At 43.1% G+C, this 21,515-nt stretch overlaps 1 protein-coding gene across 5 annotated transcripts in view; it reads right to left on the bottom strand.

Moving 5' to 3' along the window:
- The window catches only part of ARHGAP6 (Rho GTPase activating protein 6), a 339,711-nt gene that overhangs the window by 153,864 nt on the left and 164,332 nt on the right, over positions 1–21,515 (bottom strand). Inside the window, exon 1 of one of the 5 annotated variants that reach the window (XM_069770409.1) lies at positions 17,945–18,157. The exons of the other annotated variants lie outside the window; for them this stretch is intronic. Coding sequence (XP_069626510.1) covers positions 17,945–17,989 — 45 coding nt within the window. The 5' untranslated portion in view covers positions 17,990–18,157. Of the gene's footprint in view, positions 1–17,944; positions 18,158–21,515 lie in introns of those variants that run through there. 5 annotated transcript variants of the gene reach the window in all.

Below are 21,515 nucleotides of genomic sequence, written 5' to 3'. Positions count from 1 at the left end.
AGTTTGTGGACCCCTTTTGCCCAAAAATGTCAAAGAACTAGCCAATCTGACCTAACAGAAGATTCTTATCTACATTAGACAGATGTTTACAGATGGACAAGCTTCAAGACAATTTAATCTTGATTTGGCATTTCAGAAGCACCTCTAACCTTTGTAGTGTAACAAAGGCAGCTTTAAGCAATTTGAATGCTGTTGTATTTATTAACACTTTGCATGAGTCACTACTTCAAAATGCCTTATGCTGTCCTTAAAATCATATTGGCTTGCATTTCCTTTGAACATTTTGTTAAGCGCTACTAAAACTTTACAGCCCTGGGGAAAAAGATGTAGGAGAGAGCTGGCACACTTAACACTTTAAACAATGAGACATACATAGATCTGTTCCTCTTCTTTCCCATTCAGATTTATGACATGCAAAAATTTCCCTTTACTTAATGTAATGTCATCCTTAAAATTTTACAAGTACAAATTACATTTCTCCCAGAAAATGCAACAGATCCCTGGTGATCATGCACAGCACAAAGGGCCAGTGCTTAGCACAAAGATAATGATTTTGAATCTTAAGTGTAGCCATGTAAGACAGGAATAACACCAACATGAATGGAAAAATGTATGTAATTTTTAAATTAACTCAGTTTGCAACAGATTTTCTTTAAACAGCATGTACTGTTGTGTGTCTTTTTAATCTTGTATTTTCTGTTTTCTCAAGTTTGGCAAAACAGAAAGACTAGCACCAGTGAAGCAAATGAATTAGGGAAAGGAAGGGGACTGGCGAAGTTCACATTATTTCTTTCAAGCTGTACTCATCTTTGTCAAATACATATGTTACGTTCCAGGCAGATGCGCAATTTCCCCATGGACAATGTATCCATAACTATTACTAGGCAAATGTAAAAGTTGGAGGCTTCCTTCAAATTAAGCTATCCACACGAAGATTAGTTATTGTCACAGTAGTAGTGGTGCGAACAAAAGAAATCTGTCTGTATGAGCAAAAGATTTCCCCAGAGTAATGAACATCTGCTTCACTTACTATGGTTTAATGTGGTAGGGAGGCATCTAGGAGCTTCTTACATAGTTGCTATGCCAAGTGCCAGGAGTTTTTACACCCCTGGCCATGGCAGGGGTACTAGTGCAAGGGCGAGCAGCTGGAGGGGATCAGTGCTAAGGCTGCAGGCTGGCTTCCAAACTCAACGGCAGCAGGGTCTCCCCAGCTGTACCCTTCCCCCTCTCTCTCTCATCAGTATTTTGCCCTTTTCCTTCCTTTTTCATCCCCTGTATCTACCATTTGCTGTGTCCCAACTGAACCTCTCCCTCTTCTGTCCCTGAAACCAGGAGCCATGCAAAACACGCTTCAAGAGAAACTCCAGCAGAGCAAGAAAGACGAGGTATGCGAGCAGCTTCCCGCTTCCCCTCGGCCTGCGGAGACAGCAGGTCCCAGCCTCCGAGGGGATGCTTCCTCCGAGGAACCGCAGGCTAAAGCTCATTAGGGCATCTATTTAAAAGATGGGAAATAAAAGAAAAAAAAAGCCATGAGTTGAAAAGGTCACCAAGGGTGGTATTCATCTAAATGAAGAACGCTGCAAAGTTGATGTCAACTGCTAAGCTCGGGCTCCATTTATAGTTGGGGTGGGGGAGGGATCGGGATGGAGGACATTTTCTCTTTGACTTCAGGCCACGATATGAGCTCCTGTCACTCTGCTCTCCCAGGCAGAGATTTGTTTCCACCATGCATGAAGTCCACACCTAAAGAAAGCAACGAGCGCAAAGGACAGTTTTCAGGTAGCGTCACAGAATAAAGTTGTCCATCACAGAAAAGAGCCAGCTCCCCTTCCTCAGCCAAAACAAAACGAAGGGGGAAAAACTTGGATAAATACCAAGGCAGCAAAAGTGCAGTTTAAGCTAAAAAGCTCACGTTGCCCCAAGAATAAATTTAGGCCAATATGAAAAGATGACTATCAGTCACAGAGCTCTGGAAGAGCCCTTCAGCTGAAGGAGTGAACCGAAAAAAAAACCTACTTCTGAGACACAGAGCCTGCTGTGTTTATGTAAGGGATTACACGTAGCTGTGTGCAACAGAAAGGGGCAGGGATCCACCGCCCAGGAGGTCCCCCGTGTCTTACATTCCTAGATATTGGCCAAGAGGAATTTTGCTAAACTTGCCAAATATCTTCCTTCCAAAGAAATCACTCTCAAGCTTCAAGCAAGTATGAAGAATTACAGGCTCAAAGACTGATTTTCTTATAAAAGGTTACATCAAAACACAACGAATATGCTTCTTTGAAACCTTGAGGAAAAGGATCAGTTCCCTAATTTGCCAAACACACAAGTAATAATTGCACCAATTTGTTTCCAGAGTGTTTTTTCTGTTTGCTATTGCGATTCTTTCTGAAGAAGGAACAGATTCTCAGGGGAACAATAATTAATAGACTCAGTCAAGAGATCATTTCCTCTGGTCCCTCTGCAGTGCTAAATCGCATCAGTCTCCAGGAAATAGAGTAAAGTGCAAGTGCTAAAAACAATCTAAGCCTACTACAAATGGGAGGAAGATGCGTACCAAAGCAATGGGGGGCATGCGGATATTTAAAGCAGCTCAAGAAAAACTGTTCTTTTTCGTTTTTTTTTTTCCATTGTAAAGTTTTCCTTGGTGCTCACGTTACACCTACATAGATTTATTAAGACTAGAAGCATCTGTTTCAGAGGTCATTTAGGAAGTAATTTAAATACATTTAAGAGGGTATAAACCTATGGGAAGTGTGAGTGAGCCAGGAAACTACCAAACACTCCTGACACAAATATAAAAAAAACGGGACTAAGAGGTGGCCTGTAGGATCATCACAGACTCTCCCCAGCACAAGGTCAAACAGTCGACACAGTTTTGATCCTGAAGTAGGGAAGAGGTACAAAAGCATCAAAAGGCAGCAACAGAAAGCAGGCTGTCAAAACTATCATACGACCTGAAAAACTTCTGGATAAGTTGTTTTTATGCATCAGATCCAGCCTAGGTGCTGCAAAAGAGGCACCCTTCTGTAAGCACAGCTGTGAGTAAAAGTCAAGCTCATCAATGTTATTACTGTAAGTTCACCTATGCTTTACCAATACATATATCTTGGTGCTTAAATTTTTCTCCAAGTTGGTATATTTTTCATTCCCAGAACTAATGCAATTACTTCTGCGGCTGTTGAAACTGCAACTTTCTTTTTTTCTTCCTTCTTCTTATTTGAAATTATTTTTGTGGAAAGACAGAAGCTGCCACTGAAAAAAGAGTGGTTTTAAGGAAAAGGATTTCTGATAAATAATTGTCCAAAACTCACAGGTGAGGTCTCACTAACACCAACCCTGAAAATACCACAACAGTCCATAGTCACAATTAGGTATTACGCCAACAAATCTAGCCTTACATCAGTGCATGGCACGCTGCCCTTTTTCACAAGATACAAGAAATGCCTGTACTCATGAAGAAAACATTTCAAAACAGGTAACTGAACTTGATCTCGGCAAGGTAACTTAAGCATCTTCTAGCAAGAGAAAGAGTTTTCTGTCACACCCTCAAGAGGCCAACCAGCAAGCCTTGCTCGCTGTCTTGTGTGGTGCCAATGCCGACAACATTTGTTAAAGACCCATCATAATGTGGTGATTGGGTAATCCTGCGGATAACCTCAAGTGAAATACTTCCAGCAGAGAAGAAATAAAAGAACAGTACATACAAACATAGCATTAAAAAGCACACAGATGTGTAACTAATACATTGTGATACATATACTCAAGAGAACGATACGAATCAGTCACACTTGTGATTGCAAGGCTCTCTTTTCCTAAGGAAACATCTTTTGAGCATTGCTCCTCACTAACATGGAGGGAAGGTAGGTCATGTCCTGGCTTGGCCTTCACTTACATGGATGTCTCAGCAGGGTTGTTTATAAGCCAGAAAGATGTATATGAATGTATAACTCAATCTCTGAGTGTTGCTCTTCAGTGGTGTTGAGCAAACAAAGCTGCAGCTGAAGTCTTTGGGAGCTAACAGCCACCAGCACTAATGAAAAACCAAGCCATTGGTAATTAGTTGAAAAGACTCAGGATTCGCCAAACACAAGAGGATAGGGTTTTTTCAGCCCCTTTTTGAGCATCAGCACAGTTTCTATACAAGGGACTGTTTTAAAGCGTTACACTCGCTCAGAGCATGCATCAAACACTGGCACACACTGGCTGAAGAGGTGGAGGTCTTGCAGCAACTGGCTGCTACGGGCAGGACGGAGCTCAAGAAGACACCCAGCTAAACCATCAGTAAGACCGCATCTAGGGTGCCCACCCAAACACCATGTTACTTCCCCTGTTTGAAACAAACGAGAACGCGCCTGTAGCTCAGAGCAGGTCAATGCAGTAGGGCAGAATAGTCCTGACCTTCAGTCTTCACTAGATTTGCTGATATACCCATCATCGAGGCTGAAAGCACCACTCACTGGGATGGCACCATCTGAACTGCATGCAGCACAACACAGACAGAAAGGACAATCCCAAATGCAAAGGAACTTCACCATAAGACGTAACGATAATGGGCTATAGGAAATACGCAGCCATTAGTTTTCCCACTTCTGCTACAAGCAGAGAACCCCTGAGGAGACTGAAAGAAAGCTCATGTAAAAGCAACCTCATTTGCCTGATCAATGCAATCAAAAAGGTCTGTTTCTTTATCTGCTTATTTGGAGCCAGATTGAGAAACTGCACTTAGAGTTAAGTATCTGTCTAAACACCTAAATATGCACTGTGATGAGTCAGAGTATTTATTGTTGCCTTGCTCCAGTCACCCTGTTTAAGCTGCATTCAAGCTTGCTTTAAAATGGATCCACAAAGATAGCTAGAGGCCCGTTCAAGCAGAATCAAAGAATATGAATAGCAAGACACAGAAATTCCTCATGGTAACTCCATTTACTGCAGATACTTAGCCCAGAATAAATGCGACCTCCTCTTTTCCCACTTGGTTTTGCATCCTTAACAGATAAGTATCAATTCTACCTAGTTAACAGAAAACTGAATAGTATTACCACTAGTTGGGGGTGGGGGTAGGGAGTATCATGCCAGAAAATAGCAAGATGAATCACCAAGAACATAACAAAGTTATTTGCAAAAACCAAGGACATATGTACACACTCCCAACGCTATTACCTCTGAATGCGCCAAGATGCATTAAACACTTTACAGAACAAGCTACGTACAAGCTCTGCTCCTATCAGTTTATAAATCTGATTTTGTTAAAAACTGTGGAACCGACATGCTCAAAAAAGAGAAGGGGCAACATAAAGGTTACCCTAAGGATCTGGCATGGTTGCTCAAACAGGGTACACTCTGTTTCCGAATTGTAGTTAACCAAAATAGCTCTAAGATTACAAGATATGTTTCAGTCAACAGTTTGCTTTCAAATGTTCAACTCCACCTGTGTGCTGATTGCCAAAGAGAAAATAAATGTTTGTGATTTGCCTTTTAAAGCAAGAAACACATATTTTTAATGCTAGTCTCCCTAGTACAGAATATACCACTGTATCAGTTCACACAAAGAACTCCAAAGTTTTGCAGTACAATTGTCCACGATTTTAAAGGAAATTTATAGGACATGCTGTTTTAATGAAATCAGGAACAGAAATAGGACTCAACTTTCTTCTGATCACAGGAGAATTACTGAATTCCTGAGAACTAAAAATACTGATAAAAGGTGTTTGAGAAAATACCACGTTTTCAACTGTAATAATTATATAGGACATAACAACCGTACACAAGGCACTTTAGGGAAGGAAAACAACCGATTATTCCACAATGAGTTTTCATTATATGTTATTGGCTGAACTACTTACCAAAACAAACCAACCAACAAAAACCCCACCAGATTCAAAAATCCCCTGAGCTTCCACAGAATCTAAAACAAACCTCAGAGACATAAGTTAATCTAATAATTTCTAACAAATGATTCAGATGCCTGCATGGAAGAAAGAGATACCACATAAGATTATTTTTTTTTGTGCTGGGGGCAGAAGGGAGTGCATGGAGCTGTACACTCAGAATGATGCAGCAGAAGAGAGGCCATATATAAATGGAAATGGAAAGAGAAAATGGATAAAAACTTATTTTAAACAAAGACCACGTAAGTAATTCTGAGAATACCGAAACCATCCTCACCCTTGTCAAGCAGCCATGTCAGAAGCAATGACTGAAATCTGCTTTCAGTGAAGATAAATTTTGTTTTACTCCAGACCTCAGTGGCAGCAAAGTTGCAGCATTTCAGAAAACTTCAGACAGAGCACTTGTAAGATATACTGTAAGCAAAACATTCATCCAAGTAAAAGGAAACCTTCACCTAGCCTGGCCTAGTGCCCTTAAGAGAGGAACAGTGTTAGATAAGAGATCAAACCTACAAGCATCTCAAACGCACAAGACTAACACAGACAATCCAATGAACCACATGAAGACCTCAGTTCTAACAAGCCTATCTTGGAGAATGTGTATTACCAAATTAAATATGAAACCCTGCTATGTCCTGTGACTTTCAGTGAAAGGGACATTCTAAGTTGCAAAACCTCACACATTAAAGTAAATAATTATCAACAGCCAATTGCATTATATTTATTTTAACACCAAAGATGTAGTGAAGACTAGAAAACTGATTAAAAAGTGTAAATATTCCACCAGAAACAATACAGCATCAGTAGGGCTGATAGTGTGCTCTGCACAGTTTTTATGAAATTGTTGTGGATGACCTACAGACCATCTGTATTTCACAATGGTTCATTTTCTCACTTTCTTGCAAGAGACAGGATTTAAGAGAACTTTTAAAAAAGCAATAAACAAAAAAACATCCTCAGGAACACGTTACTAAAGGAAAGGAATTCAATGATGTTTCTTCAGTTGCAATTCCTTTTTCAGGCATGAATTCTACATAAAGAGCAAGTGATTTAAACAACTGGTATAAAATAAGCCAAAAGTAAGATATCAGTAAACTCTGCTTAATGTTACATGCAAGTTAAGGTAACAGGTACCATAGTTATACTCATAGATAGTAACTGTAAGGGTTTCCTGGCAGTAATATTTCTTGCCAAAAAAAAAACCCCAGAAGCTTGCTACTCATCAGATGATGTGCTCTCCATGTGCAGTTATTCTCCATTTACTCTAGGGGCAGAAATACTGCCCTTCACCTTTTTCAGCCCTGCAGAGAGAAAATTCGCTGCAACAGCATTAAAAGAGTTTTGCTGCACAGTAACAATTACTGGGTATTTTGTATTGGCAACACCATGAGAAAGAAAAAAAACCCAAACAACACAGCCCAAGGTTTCAGCTGGCTAAATGTACAGGACTGGCTCCTAGCAAAGGCATCTTTTCAAATTCAGCTCTGCAGACCTAAAAGTCATTGAAAGACAATAAATTTGAGAATCCTAAGTGCCATTTTTTCCTACCACTTCACAGAAGATGTCTGAATGCCACTATGGCATATTTAAAGGCACAAAAATAGGTCTTGCTTACCTGGGTTTTAGAAAGCCTGCACCAATGCAAATACAGAATTAAATGACTTTAAATGGATGATGGAAATGCATAGATGAAAAGTGATACAAAATGGTGTGACACACAGTATGGGAACCCCCAAATTCATCCCACTGCAGCAAGGGCCACAATGTTGAATCCAGTTCAGTCTAATTTACAGTCTAGTAGGCACACTATGACAACTTTAATTTACAGCCAGAAATGCTGTTCCAGTACTGAAGGATTTAAATACTCTACAGCCATTACGTAACCTCTCCAGAAGTAAAATATATGATTCTGTTCAGCATCACTGACAACAAACAAATTCTCCAAATTCATGCAAAAAGACTCAATAAATGGAGACTCACAAATTTCTCATATCAAGGAATGCTTTCAAAGACAACAGCACTATCAGATAATTAACAAATTGCAAGGACCACTTCTGATGCCCACCTGTACTGGGACAACTATTCTCCATTAAAGAACTCACAGCAGGGAGAATTCCTCCCCCCAAAACGGTTAGCCAGAAGGTAAATCATCACCCAGTCAGCAATCAGAAAGGACAACAGCATCTTTTCTGTACATAAATGTAAGCAACTCACACTCTCCTTGTTAAATTTAGTAACAAAAACATTTGACAGAGTAATGTACAATTACGGAGAAGGACTGCACAGTCCTGCACAGGACAGCTCTTTTCTGCCCTTTTTCTCCTCTGTTATTCTGACCGAAATTAACTCTGACCTGTTGCAACATTTTTATCATCTTTAATTCCCATAAATACAGAATTTGACATTGCTTCACACGGGCTGTGCAGTCATGCATGGAAAATCCTGACTAAAATGCAGTGCATTCTGGAAGAAGATAGGTAAGGGGGCAATAAATTTTTCAACTCTGCATTTAATTATTGTATTTTCCTGTGGCCTTAGACTGGATTTCAGATTTATGTCAATCTAAATCAGACCTCTTGAATACATTTCAGGACAAGGACATGCAAAAAAAAGAAAAAAGGCCATAAATATTTATAGAGGAATTCATATTGATGCTCCTCACTAACTCTGAAAACAAAGCTCATCCCTAGCAACTTCATTTCTTGCAGCCAGAACATCAACTGCAGGCTCACCCAGCCACATGAAAAGAAAGCAGCCCAGAACCAGCTACCTGCCAGAATGATGCACCAGCAAAATCCCCGCCTGAAAGAAAAAACTGTGTGCCCCAAAGCTCAACAAACTGAGCAGGAGTTCATTTCTTCTGCTGAAGAAGGACTATGAACTGCCTCTGGAAAACCCAGTGGCTTTAAACCCAGAACTGCCAGGACATGCTGAGAATAGGACTGACTCATGGCCTTGCGTGACATTGCATGGGAGTAGGTGAAATCTTTTGCCATTTGCTCCTGGATGGTTTAGGCTTTTTGTAGATCACATGGAAGCAGAAGCAAGGGATGCAATGCTCAGCTGTTACATGGTGCTGCATCTCCACCAGCAGCAGTCTCCGGGGTTCCTCCAACAGTCATCCCAGGCCTGCAGCACCACAGCAATTCAACTCTGAGGTTACGAGGACATAGGGTCAGCAGCTCCCTACTAAAAAGGGTCATCTCCTATTCCTGAGCTGAGCGGAAGTGTTAAGATGCCCTGCCTGCCACCAAAATGATGCTGAGAGCTATGCAGGTGTATGCCAGACATAACTCCAGTGAAAATACGTCATCGAGATAGGTAAATCTTCTCAACACCTGAACATCTCTCATCCCTCCCTGGAGGGGCAGCTCCTGAGGTTCACGTTTTACTTCTCCTGGGTTGCAATGACCGGGGGCTTTGTTTCTCCTACCCCTACATTTGCAAGACACTGCAGAAAGCACAGGAAGCAAGAGATTCAGCAGCTGCAACTCTGAAAGGTATCCACCCTCCAGCAAAACGCCAAGTCATGCTCCTTCTCTCCTACCACCTGCTTCTACCATTTGTCCAGATGTGCTCAGATGCTGGAACAGGCTATGAACTCGAGTACGAAAGCACTCACAAGGAAAGACCACAGAAGCGGTTATCTGGGAGAGGAAGCAACCGGCTAATCAGGGAGTTCCCCAGTTACTCATAGAGATCTCTGCTTGCAAACCAACAAAATCTCCAATGTTCTGCCACAAGTTCCTCAGTATCATACTCTGCACTAAAATAAATCACTCGCTTTTATTTAAGCTAACTTTCATAGAAATGGGGAATATTTCCTACTTTCAGTATGTGCAGCTACAAAAGGTGACATTAAAGGGGTACAGAATCACAGTATGTAAATATTAATGACAGCCTACAATGATATAGGACACGAACAATTTACCACAGAGGAAAAAAGGAAACATTTAGGGCCACAGTACCAATTAAAGGATGTTTTGCCCAGAGGGTCGCTGGAATGCGAGACACTTTGCCAAGGGAAACAGAGGGTGCGGCCTCTGCACAAAGCTGGACTCAACATCTGTTTCAAGAGCCGGGACATATTTCAGCAAGAACAGGACCAGGCTGCAAGTACCTATGGTTTTCTTCCCACGCAATTTGTTTATGGGTTTGGTTTGGTTTTCATACAGATAGCACTATATACTATGCTCATTCAAGACCCCACCTGGAAAGTATAAATACATTTCCAAGTTTTTAAGCAAGCTTAATATCCATCTATCAAAGGATGATCTTCAGCTTCTTTTCCACAGCTTGTGTTCAAACAACAAAGCACTTTGCAAGCCTCGGGATATTTATTAATAGGACCAGACTGGAAAAAATACAGTAATCTACTCAAATAAGAATTTCAGCCTGCAAGGATACTGAATCCATACGCCAAGTCACGTATAGATGAGCATAACAGGAGCTTTTACAAACTAACGGGCAAAAGGAGAAAATAATCAACATTAAACACCACCTAATTTAGGGCTCTAAATCAAATCTGATGACCCAGACAATGCAATCAACTTTCTAAATATGTAAAACTTTGCAAATATTACAACCTTATCAATACAGAAAGAAAATAACTGCAAGTTTCAGGAGATACAAACACTAGTTTGTAGTTTGGGTGCCACACACCAGGTATCTATAGACATACTTAGCCATCCAAGATGCTTGATTTAAAAAAAAAAAAAAAAAAATCTTATCATCTACAGCAAACAAAAACCGTGAAGACTGGCTCTAACCTAGTGGAATTACACAGCATAGTAGCAGTCATAAAATCATAGGATCATCTACCCTCATGGCAGCATAGCAAAGGTGACTGATAATCAGATTCAGATAAAGTAATGCACAAAAATATAAGATGTTATTTAAAAGTAAACAATCCAATTGTATGATGAAATAGCAAACAGCTTCCAGTATCATTTCCAAAGATTCATTCACCTGCTTCAAAAATGTAAAGCATCCAAGTACGAAATAACAGCAGACTATCTTACAGGTAGTTACGATCAGCACTTACTCTTCCTGCATACCTGAGGGCACCCTAGCTGAACAAACCCTGACTTTACTTATGTTGCCCTTAGCAACTTAACACTACTACCATCTATTTAAGTACTGTTGTAATACTCAATTCCGCCATTAGCAACTCCTAACAGTTTTTGATTTAGTAGAGGATATATTCAGGAAATCCTTTTAACTGTGCACTGTCGATAACACTTAGATAGTAATCATTAGAAAGAAAAACACTACTTATTTTTCTTTTTGAGTCAGCCATGCCTGTTAAGACCGAGGTACCTCCCAAGGGAGCATTAAGATTTGACACCCTTTTAGAGAAACTCGGTGTGAACCATGTGGATTCCTCAGCCAAGGCTTGCTACAGAAAGGTTGTCAGATTCTTTTTGTAGGCAGTACAATGCACGCACACCTCCTTTATTCCCTAGACAAGAAAAAGCCAATTTCACTGCATGGAGTGAAATGGCTTTTTATATTCTCAAATGTCGTGGAAAGGCAGGAATAGTGTGAAATTTGAACTCTTGAGTACATCTTTTCCAAGCCACTGAGAGTTCAGCTGTATTTCTGCTGCAGGTACAGGTATTCCATTAGAAGAAGAGCAGCAAATAGCCCTTGCACAGGTATACTAGTCAGTGAATGACAGAGGTACTTAGCAGACAAATGAAAGAAGTTCAAAGGTGTTCAAAAGACTCTAAAAGTATGACATGTAAAACAGATTTTTTTTTCTTAAGTATCATTTTTATTTAAAATTTAAATTCTAAATAAATGAAATTTTGAAGAGCTGTGGCCAGCAAAACTACTTTACTATTTTTAAGTCAGTAGAAACAAATGTCTCAACCAAGTAGCCTCCTCCTTCACAGTACTTCGCAGACACTCAGGCATAAAAGGTAACTGATTAGCAACTGAAGATAAATAAAAGGAGAACCAACTATCTAAATACATCTGTGACCTCAATCATCTTCCATTTATGTGGCTTCACTCTTCAGGCTGAAAGAAATTTAAAAATACACCTGCAAATTTCAAGAAGGTTCTGGGAAACAGAACTGAAATACAAACCATAAGCCTGTGAGGGGAGTATCGACCACATGGAGACCAATATTTTTACTTCAAGGTAGCTCTGTATCACACCACCTTCACATCTGAACAACTTCTAAAAGTTAACATGTGTTTCCACATGCCAATTCTTTTAGGAAGATAAGTATTTCTGCTGAAAAATAAATAATAAAAAAGGACCAGAGAAGAGCCTTGCTCAAAAATCACCAAAAAAGGACATGACAGAGACTGAAATCCTCAGTTCTCATTTTGGACTTCATCTGCATGGCTAACCTTCCTTCCAGGCACAGGTTGCTCCTTTTAGCCGTGCATGACCTTGCTGCTCAGGCAGACTTGCTCAGTATCGTGAGCCTAAAACCTCATCCATCCAGCAGCTTTACGAAGGACTATTGCTCCTTGATGAAATCTCCTCTTGGAGAAGCACAGTCAGCGTAAATTGTACCAGGGAAGCATACCACCACATCAAAGCCAAATGATTGTGTGCCTCTTCGAATAAAACCCCTGAAGCTCCACTCACAAGGAGTTTTATTAAACAGCATCTTTGTAAGTACTATTACAAGAACTGTTAACTGCGCTGCAGTGATAGATTATACTATGTAAAGACAGGCAGAGAAATCAAATGAAAGGGAAGCTTTACCTCCTGCTGTCTATACACGGGATGGCCACTTTCTCCACACTTTAGGGCACCTCTAGTCCTGGCCCAAACCTGGGGGCAGACTAATACGACCACCTCGGTGTGGCTCTGCATCTGACCTAGCAAGCCCTGCCAAACTCAGCCTGAATCCGCGCCCATCTTCTCTCCTGCACACACGAGAGGAAGGACATTCATATCCATGTGTCTGTAGAGAGCCCCAGGAATACATCCAGAGTTGAAGCTCTCTGACAAATGATGACCTGATCTGAACTGAAATCTACTTTCTGCAACTTTTAAAAAGCCTGCGACACACACAAGAGCTCTTTGCTTCCTGTCTTCCCCCCATCCCAGCTCTTCGGCGCTAACTCCCAGCCGCTTCGCACAGCGGATAAAAGCTGGCTGGACTCACTTCAGATTCCATCAATCCCAATCAAAGCTTGGCCTTGGTGTTCACTATTGAGCGACAAAGAGTGCTCGTTTCCTATATTTATATATGCTCTTTAGAGATTAGCTATAAAAGCACTTTCAAATGTTGCAGAAGTATAAGCATGAATCATCACTGTCACTAGGAATTTCACCCAAATGAAGAATGAAGGATTGGGCTCAACAGCCATCGGAAATCATAGTCCTCCAGCAAGACATCCAACATGCGTGAGGTCAGCATAAGCCCCTGATGAACAAAATCCAAGAGTCAGATGCCAGAAATTTGACGTTTAACCACTCCTCTGCCGCTAATTGCCTCTTCTGTACCTTGCTTATCTGATCAAGTTGGAAGTTTTCTTCACAATTTCCTAATCTGAAAACAACACCTACAGAGCGATTTAATCTTTCTGAATGAGTTAACTCTGCCTTTGAGTACTCAGAATACAAGAAAATAAGCAGCTACCTCCTGTGGAGCAAAGACGTTTAAGTTTTAGAGCCTGGTGGGCAAGAACTTATTCTCATGCTGAGCACTACCTGAATCCCACAGCCTGCCCTCCGCCTCACCAAACCTGACTGCAAACATACGTTACAGTTGATCGGGATATGCACCGGTCTGGTCTGGTCTGCTCCTGCACTGCTTCTTGCTGGCGAGCCCATTGCGAAGAGAGAGAAACCAGATAAATGGTTTAGGTGAAGGCAGCACACTTACTAGTCCTGCAAGATAAATTACTTGTAGGATTTACTACAAACACGGTAGTAAATGTGGTCTGCTTGCAGCACAGAATTTTGTTGCTAAAAATCCATGCGTAAGTGGCTGAAGGCTCAAGTCATCAGGCAACGTGTCTTGAAATCAGAAAGGCAAGCAACTCTCCTTAAAAGTGGATTCTTGCAAAACGCAAGCAAGCCCACAGGAGGATGTCAGTGCTTGGGTCCTCCTCACCAGGACATTTTTACAGTTCTGGCTTACAGTTTTACAGTGTCACCACCAATCTCACTATTCCGCTTTGAACTATTCTGTAATCTAATTGTTACAGTAACAACTAGCACTACTACAACTAGAATGTTGGAGGAAAATGTCTGTTATCCTCTTTTTAATTCCCTCTGCACTCCAGAAGGCATTCTGCAGTTCACTAGTGTTATAGCTTCCCTTGCAAACTGTTTCTTTTGCTTCCTCCATCCTTCCACACAGACTGACGTATTTAAGATGGTAAGAGCAAGCAGCAAGTCCGCCCACCGCACCAGCAAAGGGTCAGCTGGGAGCAGGCTGAGCCAACACACAAGATAAGACAATGCCCCAAATACTGCTGGAGGCAAGGAAAAACCCTTCTTCTCCCAAAATACTCTTTGACATCTGAATTGGAAGCAACCTCATTATCAGCGATAGATTCAGAGGCTTAAACCAACTCATAGTTGCGTCCTCCAGGGCCCCACACATCCCCTTGGCTCCAGCTGCCAGAACTCCCGGTTTTTAGCCCCAAGGGAGAGTCTCGCATCTTCTCTTCAGATTAATCCCCTGCAGTACCCCATAGGTCATGGCAGCCACTTCCAAATCCCAGCTCTTCCCCATTTGCTCATATTCCCTGGTTAAAGACAGCCACAGTTTCCTCATCAGGGCAAACATCCTTTCCCTTCAGGGAAATCCCTTCTGGTAAATGTTTCAAGACAAAACAAGATTAAAGATGCTACACCAAGATTAAAACAGCTATATCCAAACCAGATCATACTTCACGCTTCCTTGAAGAAGAACAAAGCTTCCTTGCTTTGGACCACTGAGGGGCTGCTTGGTTGGGCAACACCCAAGGCTATTCTGAGTCACATAAATAAAAAATTTTTTCTTTACATGGTTAAAAAACTACATTTCAAGTTACCAATGGATCTCTTAAAGTAAGTACAATATTGCTTTCTGGTGTTTTAGACAAAATACATGGAGCACCTTTTAATTCCCCTGTAACTGCTGCTAAAGTTAAAAAAAAAAAAAAAGCCAAACCACATCAATGTAGGAACCAACAGGAAGAAATCCTCGGTCAGGAAGGAGACCATCCCTCTTAATGAATTCATTTGAAAAATGTTCCTGGAACGTTTGGAGATCTTGGTATCAGTTATAAATGCCACAATACCAAAAATAACTTGTAAATCAGAGTGAATTCAGCCAGATGATTAGTGGGCAGGTAAAACTAACCTATGTCTAAAAATTAAAGGGTACAGCCTGGCCAGACAACATACAGTGAGAATGAGATATTATTTAACTTTCTACAAGTTTTCATAAAAATACTATATAGATATAAATATCAAAAAGGGAAAAGAGGTCTCTGGGCTGGTGAAAAGATGTTAGGAGGAAAAAAAGTTCATTTCTGTGACTCAGTGCAAGTGTAACCCTCTTCCCCCCCCCCCCCCCTTTTTTTTTTTGCCTACTGGACCTTTTTGGTGAGTCAACACCAATGCTGAGTTCAAAGGGTAACTGCGATGTAATTATCAGTCATCCTACTCACACTTAATACATGCCAGATCAAACGCGCTATAGGTTAATGTGACCATCCCCACAGATGTTAGAGTCTTACATTATTAAGTCTTTGTTTGTATAAGCTATGCTTGCAAATACACTACGAAGCTTCAGACTCGCAATGGCATCCCTGTTATTTATGGCTACATTATCATGTTGCATGGCAGTAGCACACTGCAGAGCGAAGGAGCTGGTATAGAGGACCCAATGTCCAAACCATGTGCATTTCAGAAGTTTACACTCAAGCTGACTCTAGCTTGGAACTGAGGCTCAAATACCCTCCAGGCACTGGGCAGCACCAGCAGCACATCCCCCAATTCAGTATCACCCGAACAAACACTGTTTCCCAAGCTCTAGGACTGCCCCGAGACATGTACCAAGGCACATGAGAGGGGAAGACTGGAGATTCCCTTCAAAAGCACACTGCTGGTCTGAACCAAGGTGCTAATGCAGATCCTTCCTTATGCACTTTTATGAAAATCATGAAACTTTAATTATCAGTCCTGAAAAGCAGAAGAAAAGCCCACCTCAGAAATCACTATAATTTCTTCTGCCAATAAATTAATTGCTATTAAATACTATAACACTGTATATTTTTTTATTTCACAGTTACCAATACAATCCAAGGACTTGATTTGTATTTACACCATGCAATTATTCAAAGTTACTGAGAATGGTACTAAGTTACATTTAAGCAGTAATTACTAAGGCCTCAATCCAACAAAGCTCTGAAGTCTTAGCTTATCTTCAGGTCAACAAGCATTTGTTTTCAATTAGGCTATTCATAGACTTCACATTAAGCACATGCACGGATAATACACAGCATCCAGATCCATATTCTCCAAACAAACCAGTAACATCGCCTGCAAAAAAAAAAAAAAACACTTACCTCCTTATTATTGAAATATATCTTGAAATAGTAAAAGTATTTTAAAGTATTATTCTCAGGTGCACAGTTTCCCCTTCGCTGCAATACACCGCAATCAAAGAGTGGTGGTTTTCCAACAGTGGTAATGGTCATCCGCGATGGCTGGCCATCCTTGTGTTTTCCTTTGCATGCCTGCTGACCTGAACTTAAAGCACTATCTGCTGCTGGCTGGGGGCAAGAAAATGGACTGATACCCAATTGACAGAAACAATAACGTGTTTGTAACTAGTAGTTAATGGTAGACTGACAAGCACAATCACAGGAAGTAATAAAAGTTTCATGGAGCTAGCATGTGATGTGACTATCACTGGTCTCTCCTATGTATTTAAATATGAACGGGGCACTTATCCTATTAAAAGAGGCTCCAATTCATTTGATGCATGATAACTAGTTTCCCGGTGAAATCACTATCACTACTCATGCATGATATAAAATGTACTTGCTTCTATATAACTATTTTAGCCAACATGCCATTACCTCTAACAGCTGTAGTACTTATTACAGTAGGTGAATGCACCAATATCTACAGTTGAGTGGTTATAAGAGTATTTACAAAGACAGACATTACCCCCCTCAAGAAAAAATTAAAAAATCCAAACAACCTCTTCTACTCTGAACTGCTCACATAAGATTTCAAAAATAAGCATGAAAAGAAACGTAGTTTAATGGCCAGTACTGAAGGAATCGAAGTGAACCGGGTGAGAAAAGCGCATCGCAGCGTACCCCTGAGTGATGATACCCTTCCCAACCCACCCTGGCAGCGCCAGCAGCCGCGCTCACCAGGACCAGGGAAGCCAGCCTGCTCTGACTGACAGTCCCCACATAACTTCATCAACAGCAATAAAACTATCCATTATTTACACGAGCGTAAACGAGAGCAGCGTCAGACCTCGCATGCTATTCCTCGTGCTAGCATTTATTTATGACTTCGGGAGAAGAGGCAGCTGGCTGGTTTTACGCGGCTTTTTTCTTTTTTTTTTTTTCTGCCCGAGCAACCGAGCAAATGCTCCTAATAAGGCCGGTGGAAAGGAAGCGGCTTCTCAACGGCACAACCCCTTGCGAGGGAAACACTAAAAGCCGGTGTTACCATCTGAACCAGCAGCGGGGAGGGGGGCCGGGACCGGCGCCCGAGAGCCCCCGCTGGTCCCGGGGCTTCGTCCCCTCGCTCCGCCCGCGACGAGCGGGACGAACGCGCCGGACGAGGCTCTCGGGACCCCCCGAGCGTCTCCTTGCCCGAGCTCGCCCTGCTGCTTCCCCCCCCTCCACGCTGCCTCACGGCGAGAGGCTGCACCGCCGGCTTCCCCGCGGCTGCCACCCCACCGCCCTCTTCTTTTAGTCACGGTTTTTAAACGTTTTCACGTTACTCTCCAGGCGAACGCACCCCCACGCACGCGTGGGCGGCACCGTCCCTCACGGCCCCACCGGCCGAGCCCCCCGTCCCCCGGCAGCCCCGCGGAGCCCCTTCCCGCCCCACCACTCACCGCGTAGCGCAGCGCCGGCTTCTCGCTGAACACCGAGTCCCCCATGAGGGCGGGAGGAGCCGTTCTTCTCCACACGGGGCGGCGGCGGCGGCGCTGCTCTGCCCTCACACAGAGCGGCGGCAGCGGCAGCAGCAGCGCGGGGCTCCCGCCCGGCAGCCTCTGTCCGCCAGCGTCCCTCCTCACAACTTCTGCCTCACAGCCCGCCCCCGGCTCTCCCACCTCACCCCGCCCCGCCGCCGGCAGATCCCCTCAGCGGAGCCGGGGAGGAGGAGGAGAAGGAGGAGGAGGAGGCGGTTTTTCAGTCCTCCCGCCCAGCGCCGGTGACTCCTCCGCGGCGGGGCCGCTCTCTCTCCCGCCCGCCTTCCCCCCCCGCGGCCCCTCAGCGCGGCCGCACCTGCGCGAAGGCGGGAAGGCGGGAGGGAGCCCTCCTGCGGGGCTGCCGGGGCGCTGAGGGGAGCAGAGGGCCTCGCGGGGGGCTCCGTGCCCGGCTCGGACGGTCCCCAACAACCGGAGGGCACCGCCCGGGAGCGGCGGCTCCGGCGGTCCCGTCCCTCATCCCCTCCCGGCCCCCGGGGGAAGCCTCCGAGCAGCCCGCGCCGGGCCCCGGCAGCGCCTGGAGCTGAGGCGGCGGGGGGGGGCCCGATCCTGCAAGCGAGGACCTCAAGGCTGAGGAGAGAGGGACAAAAAAAGCCGACTTCCTAACGCAGGTTTTTGTCACGGGTGATCTGGGAGGACCGGCTCACCATTCTTTTAATGCATAGGCTCTGAAAAATGAAATGCTACTTCACGGCCTGTTCGTTATTCTGTGAGTGCGTGTTTTGCACCAACTGTAGAAGACGCAGCGCGTTCTGAAGGAAAATTGCGTTCTGCTGCGTTATAATTAGTAGCGACTTCTGTATGGCTTGCCCAGAGAGGCTACGGCATCTCCACCAAGCGTTTAAAAACACATAAACCTCCCTCAGTTAGGTGTGACCTCAACGGAGTGAGGCTAGGGACGGGCTAGATGATTTCCTGAGCCCTCTTCCATCTTTCTAATCATTTTTCAATGCTTTGCACAAATCTTTGTTAGCACGGTAACTCCCCCAGTTACTCTCAGTTGTTCTCTGAGGAAGTGGCCTTATTCTAGTGCTGCGTGACGTATATAAAATTAATGAGTTTTACTGTTTCCGACCTACGATCTAGGCAAACGTGCTACCAGCGCGTTGCGTTATCTATAAAGAAAGGTAACGTCATTCTTCCGCGGGAAAAAGAAAAGGGTTTTTTGGGAAACAATTTGTAAAATAACTCAAAATAAATGCTGGAAAGATAAATCGGTTGAGCCAAAGTTTTTATGTGCCCTGATGATGATGATGTACTGTAGCCAACGAGCTTCCAGTTATGGGTCTTCCATGGATCTTAATTCCTATTGCAGAGGAAATTAAGAGTTCCCATGGACAGGAAGGTAATTTTCAGTCAACTTGGCATGGACAAAGAATACAATATCTGCATTTACCCATAAAGTCCATTTTTGTCTCTCGGGTGAACAATCTGTGCTATTCCCCTTCCTGGAAAATGAGGCAGGGTAGATACTTGAGCAGTTGCAGAGCATGTGTTGGAAAGCAGCGCCCAACAGAAAGAAACTTTACATATCAAACATTTCAGATCATCAGGACCTCCAGGCAGGCAGACAAAACTGAAAAAAGTTTAAAAAAAAAAGCATCCCAGTGCCTGATTTTCCCTTCTGCAGTTCTCCTTTTTATTTATCTCAAGGAGATGGTTTCAGCCCAAGAACTCTGCATATGCTCTGACTCCAAACGTCGTTTTTCCTCTGCTCTGCAGGTACGGCATTTGACCACAGAAAGCAACAGAAAGCAGGCGAAGAAGATTGGGGAGAGGCGTATAGTATTTCTGCCCTCAAGCTCCGTAACATCACCACCTTCTTTTTAGCTCTATCTTCTGAAAATAATCGATGCAAAAGGAAATGCTGAACACCAGAAAAGGCTGGGATTAAAACATGGGGGGGGGGGGGGGCGTGTTTCAATAAACACCCCACAGGGAAAAGAATAGTATGGAGGAGACCAGAAACCCCCAAGTGGAAGGTACAGAAGAAAAGAAAAAGACTAGCAAAAGGAGAGATGAGAAACTTGGAGGAAACAGTAGTTCAGGAAAAGGGAGAAAACCCTAAAGCCAGGAAGGTGAGGAATGCCCCAGAGGGAGAAGCCAGAGAGGGGAAGGACTAAAGGTGAGATTTTGGAGGTTGAACTTGTCTGACCTAGCAATTCATTGCCACCGTAAAGGAGAGTCCGGCTGCCATAACCCTCTGCATCCCCCGCTCCCAGCCGCACGCTGTGCCGCATCCCTTCCCTCTGCCCCCGTGCTTGGCGCAAACCAGTACAGCAAATGGAGCGCACAGTGTTCTTCCCATTTAGCAGGCTGAATCAGCTCTCCGAGGGAGGAGGTGAGTGCCAGAGCAGGCACAAAGGAAAGCGGGAGGTTGCCTAGTTGGGAGCAGGATACTGGGGGCAGAAGAGGAGCGTGTGTGGAAGTACCTTTGCAATAGTGACAGGTTCTTACATTGGTGCAGCTAAGATTAAAAATAAAGAATATGCACGCAGGAGAATGTTGTAGAACTTTTTACGATGACAAGGAGTTATGGGCAAAAACTTACAGGTTGGGGGGGGTGTCAACCCAGAACAATGCAGGCTTACTAGATGCGTTTTTTTTCTGTCCACACAGTATGAAAATTAAGGAGAAAAGATTTTTTAAGTATCTTCATTTATAAAATCTTAAAGGATTGGTAAGTTGCAGCTATCAGAAATTTCATAGTACAGTTCAAGATTTTTATGTACCTAGTAACAAAATTTAAAACTAATCGCTAATTACAAAAGGTGTTTTCAAAGGCCAGACCTTAAAACAAAAGCTTTCTGGATTTTGAAAGCAAGTTACTGTGGCTGTAACAAGAAAGCTCGCTTATGCTGTATTTATGGTGGCAAAGGAGTCTACCTGACTTCAAATTGCATAGGATTTGGAGCCCACTCCTGGTCTGCAACGAGCAGTAACTGACCGAGGTGTAATACTCAGTTGCTTGCAATCCCCTCTTTTAAGCCACTTAGCAGCTGGGATTAACATATGGCGCTTTCACAGCAGTTCTGACTACCTTTCCCCCTTACACATTCCTTCATTATTCACATTCATTTATGACTCCTCCTTGGTGTTCCTTCCAAATTTCCTTCCTCCTTTATTTACCTGATAACAGGTACCCAAGGGATGCACGCGGCTCACTTTGGGAAGTGTAAACCTTCCAGGTCAGCTTCTCTTAACAGGTGATACAAAGTGTAACAGTTTATTTCCTGCACATGTAGTCCAAGGCTACTCAATCAAGAAAAAAACAATATAAAGTGGAAATTTCTCAGTAATTCATTTTAAATTGTTTCTGTTGTATGAGGTACTGCTTCCTTCATTTTTTTTAATGCTTTCCATGGTTCCCATTGTGGTTGTTCCTTACAGTGCTTTAAGAGGCTGTAATGTACGCTTTACACCTGCAGACGTAGTTTACAGTAAATCCTTCGCTCCTTTTCTCCTATTTACCATT

Source organism: Haliaeetus albicilla, chromosome 25 (genome assembly GCF_947461875.1).
Source record: "Haliaeetus albicilla chromosome 25, bHalAlb1.1, whole genome shotgun sequence".
Classification (NCBI taxonomy): domain Eukaryota; kingdom Metazoa; phylum Chordata; class Aves; order Accipitriformes; family Accipitridae; genus Haliaeetus; species Haliaeetus albicilla.
The sequence above is the reverse complement of the archived record's forward strand: the minus strand, read 5'-3'. Positions and strand labels throughout refer to the sequence as shown.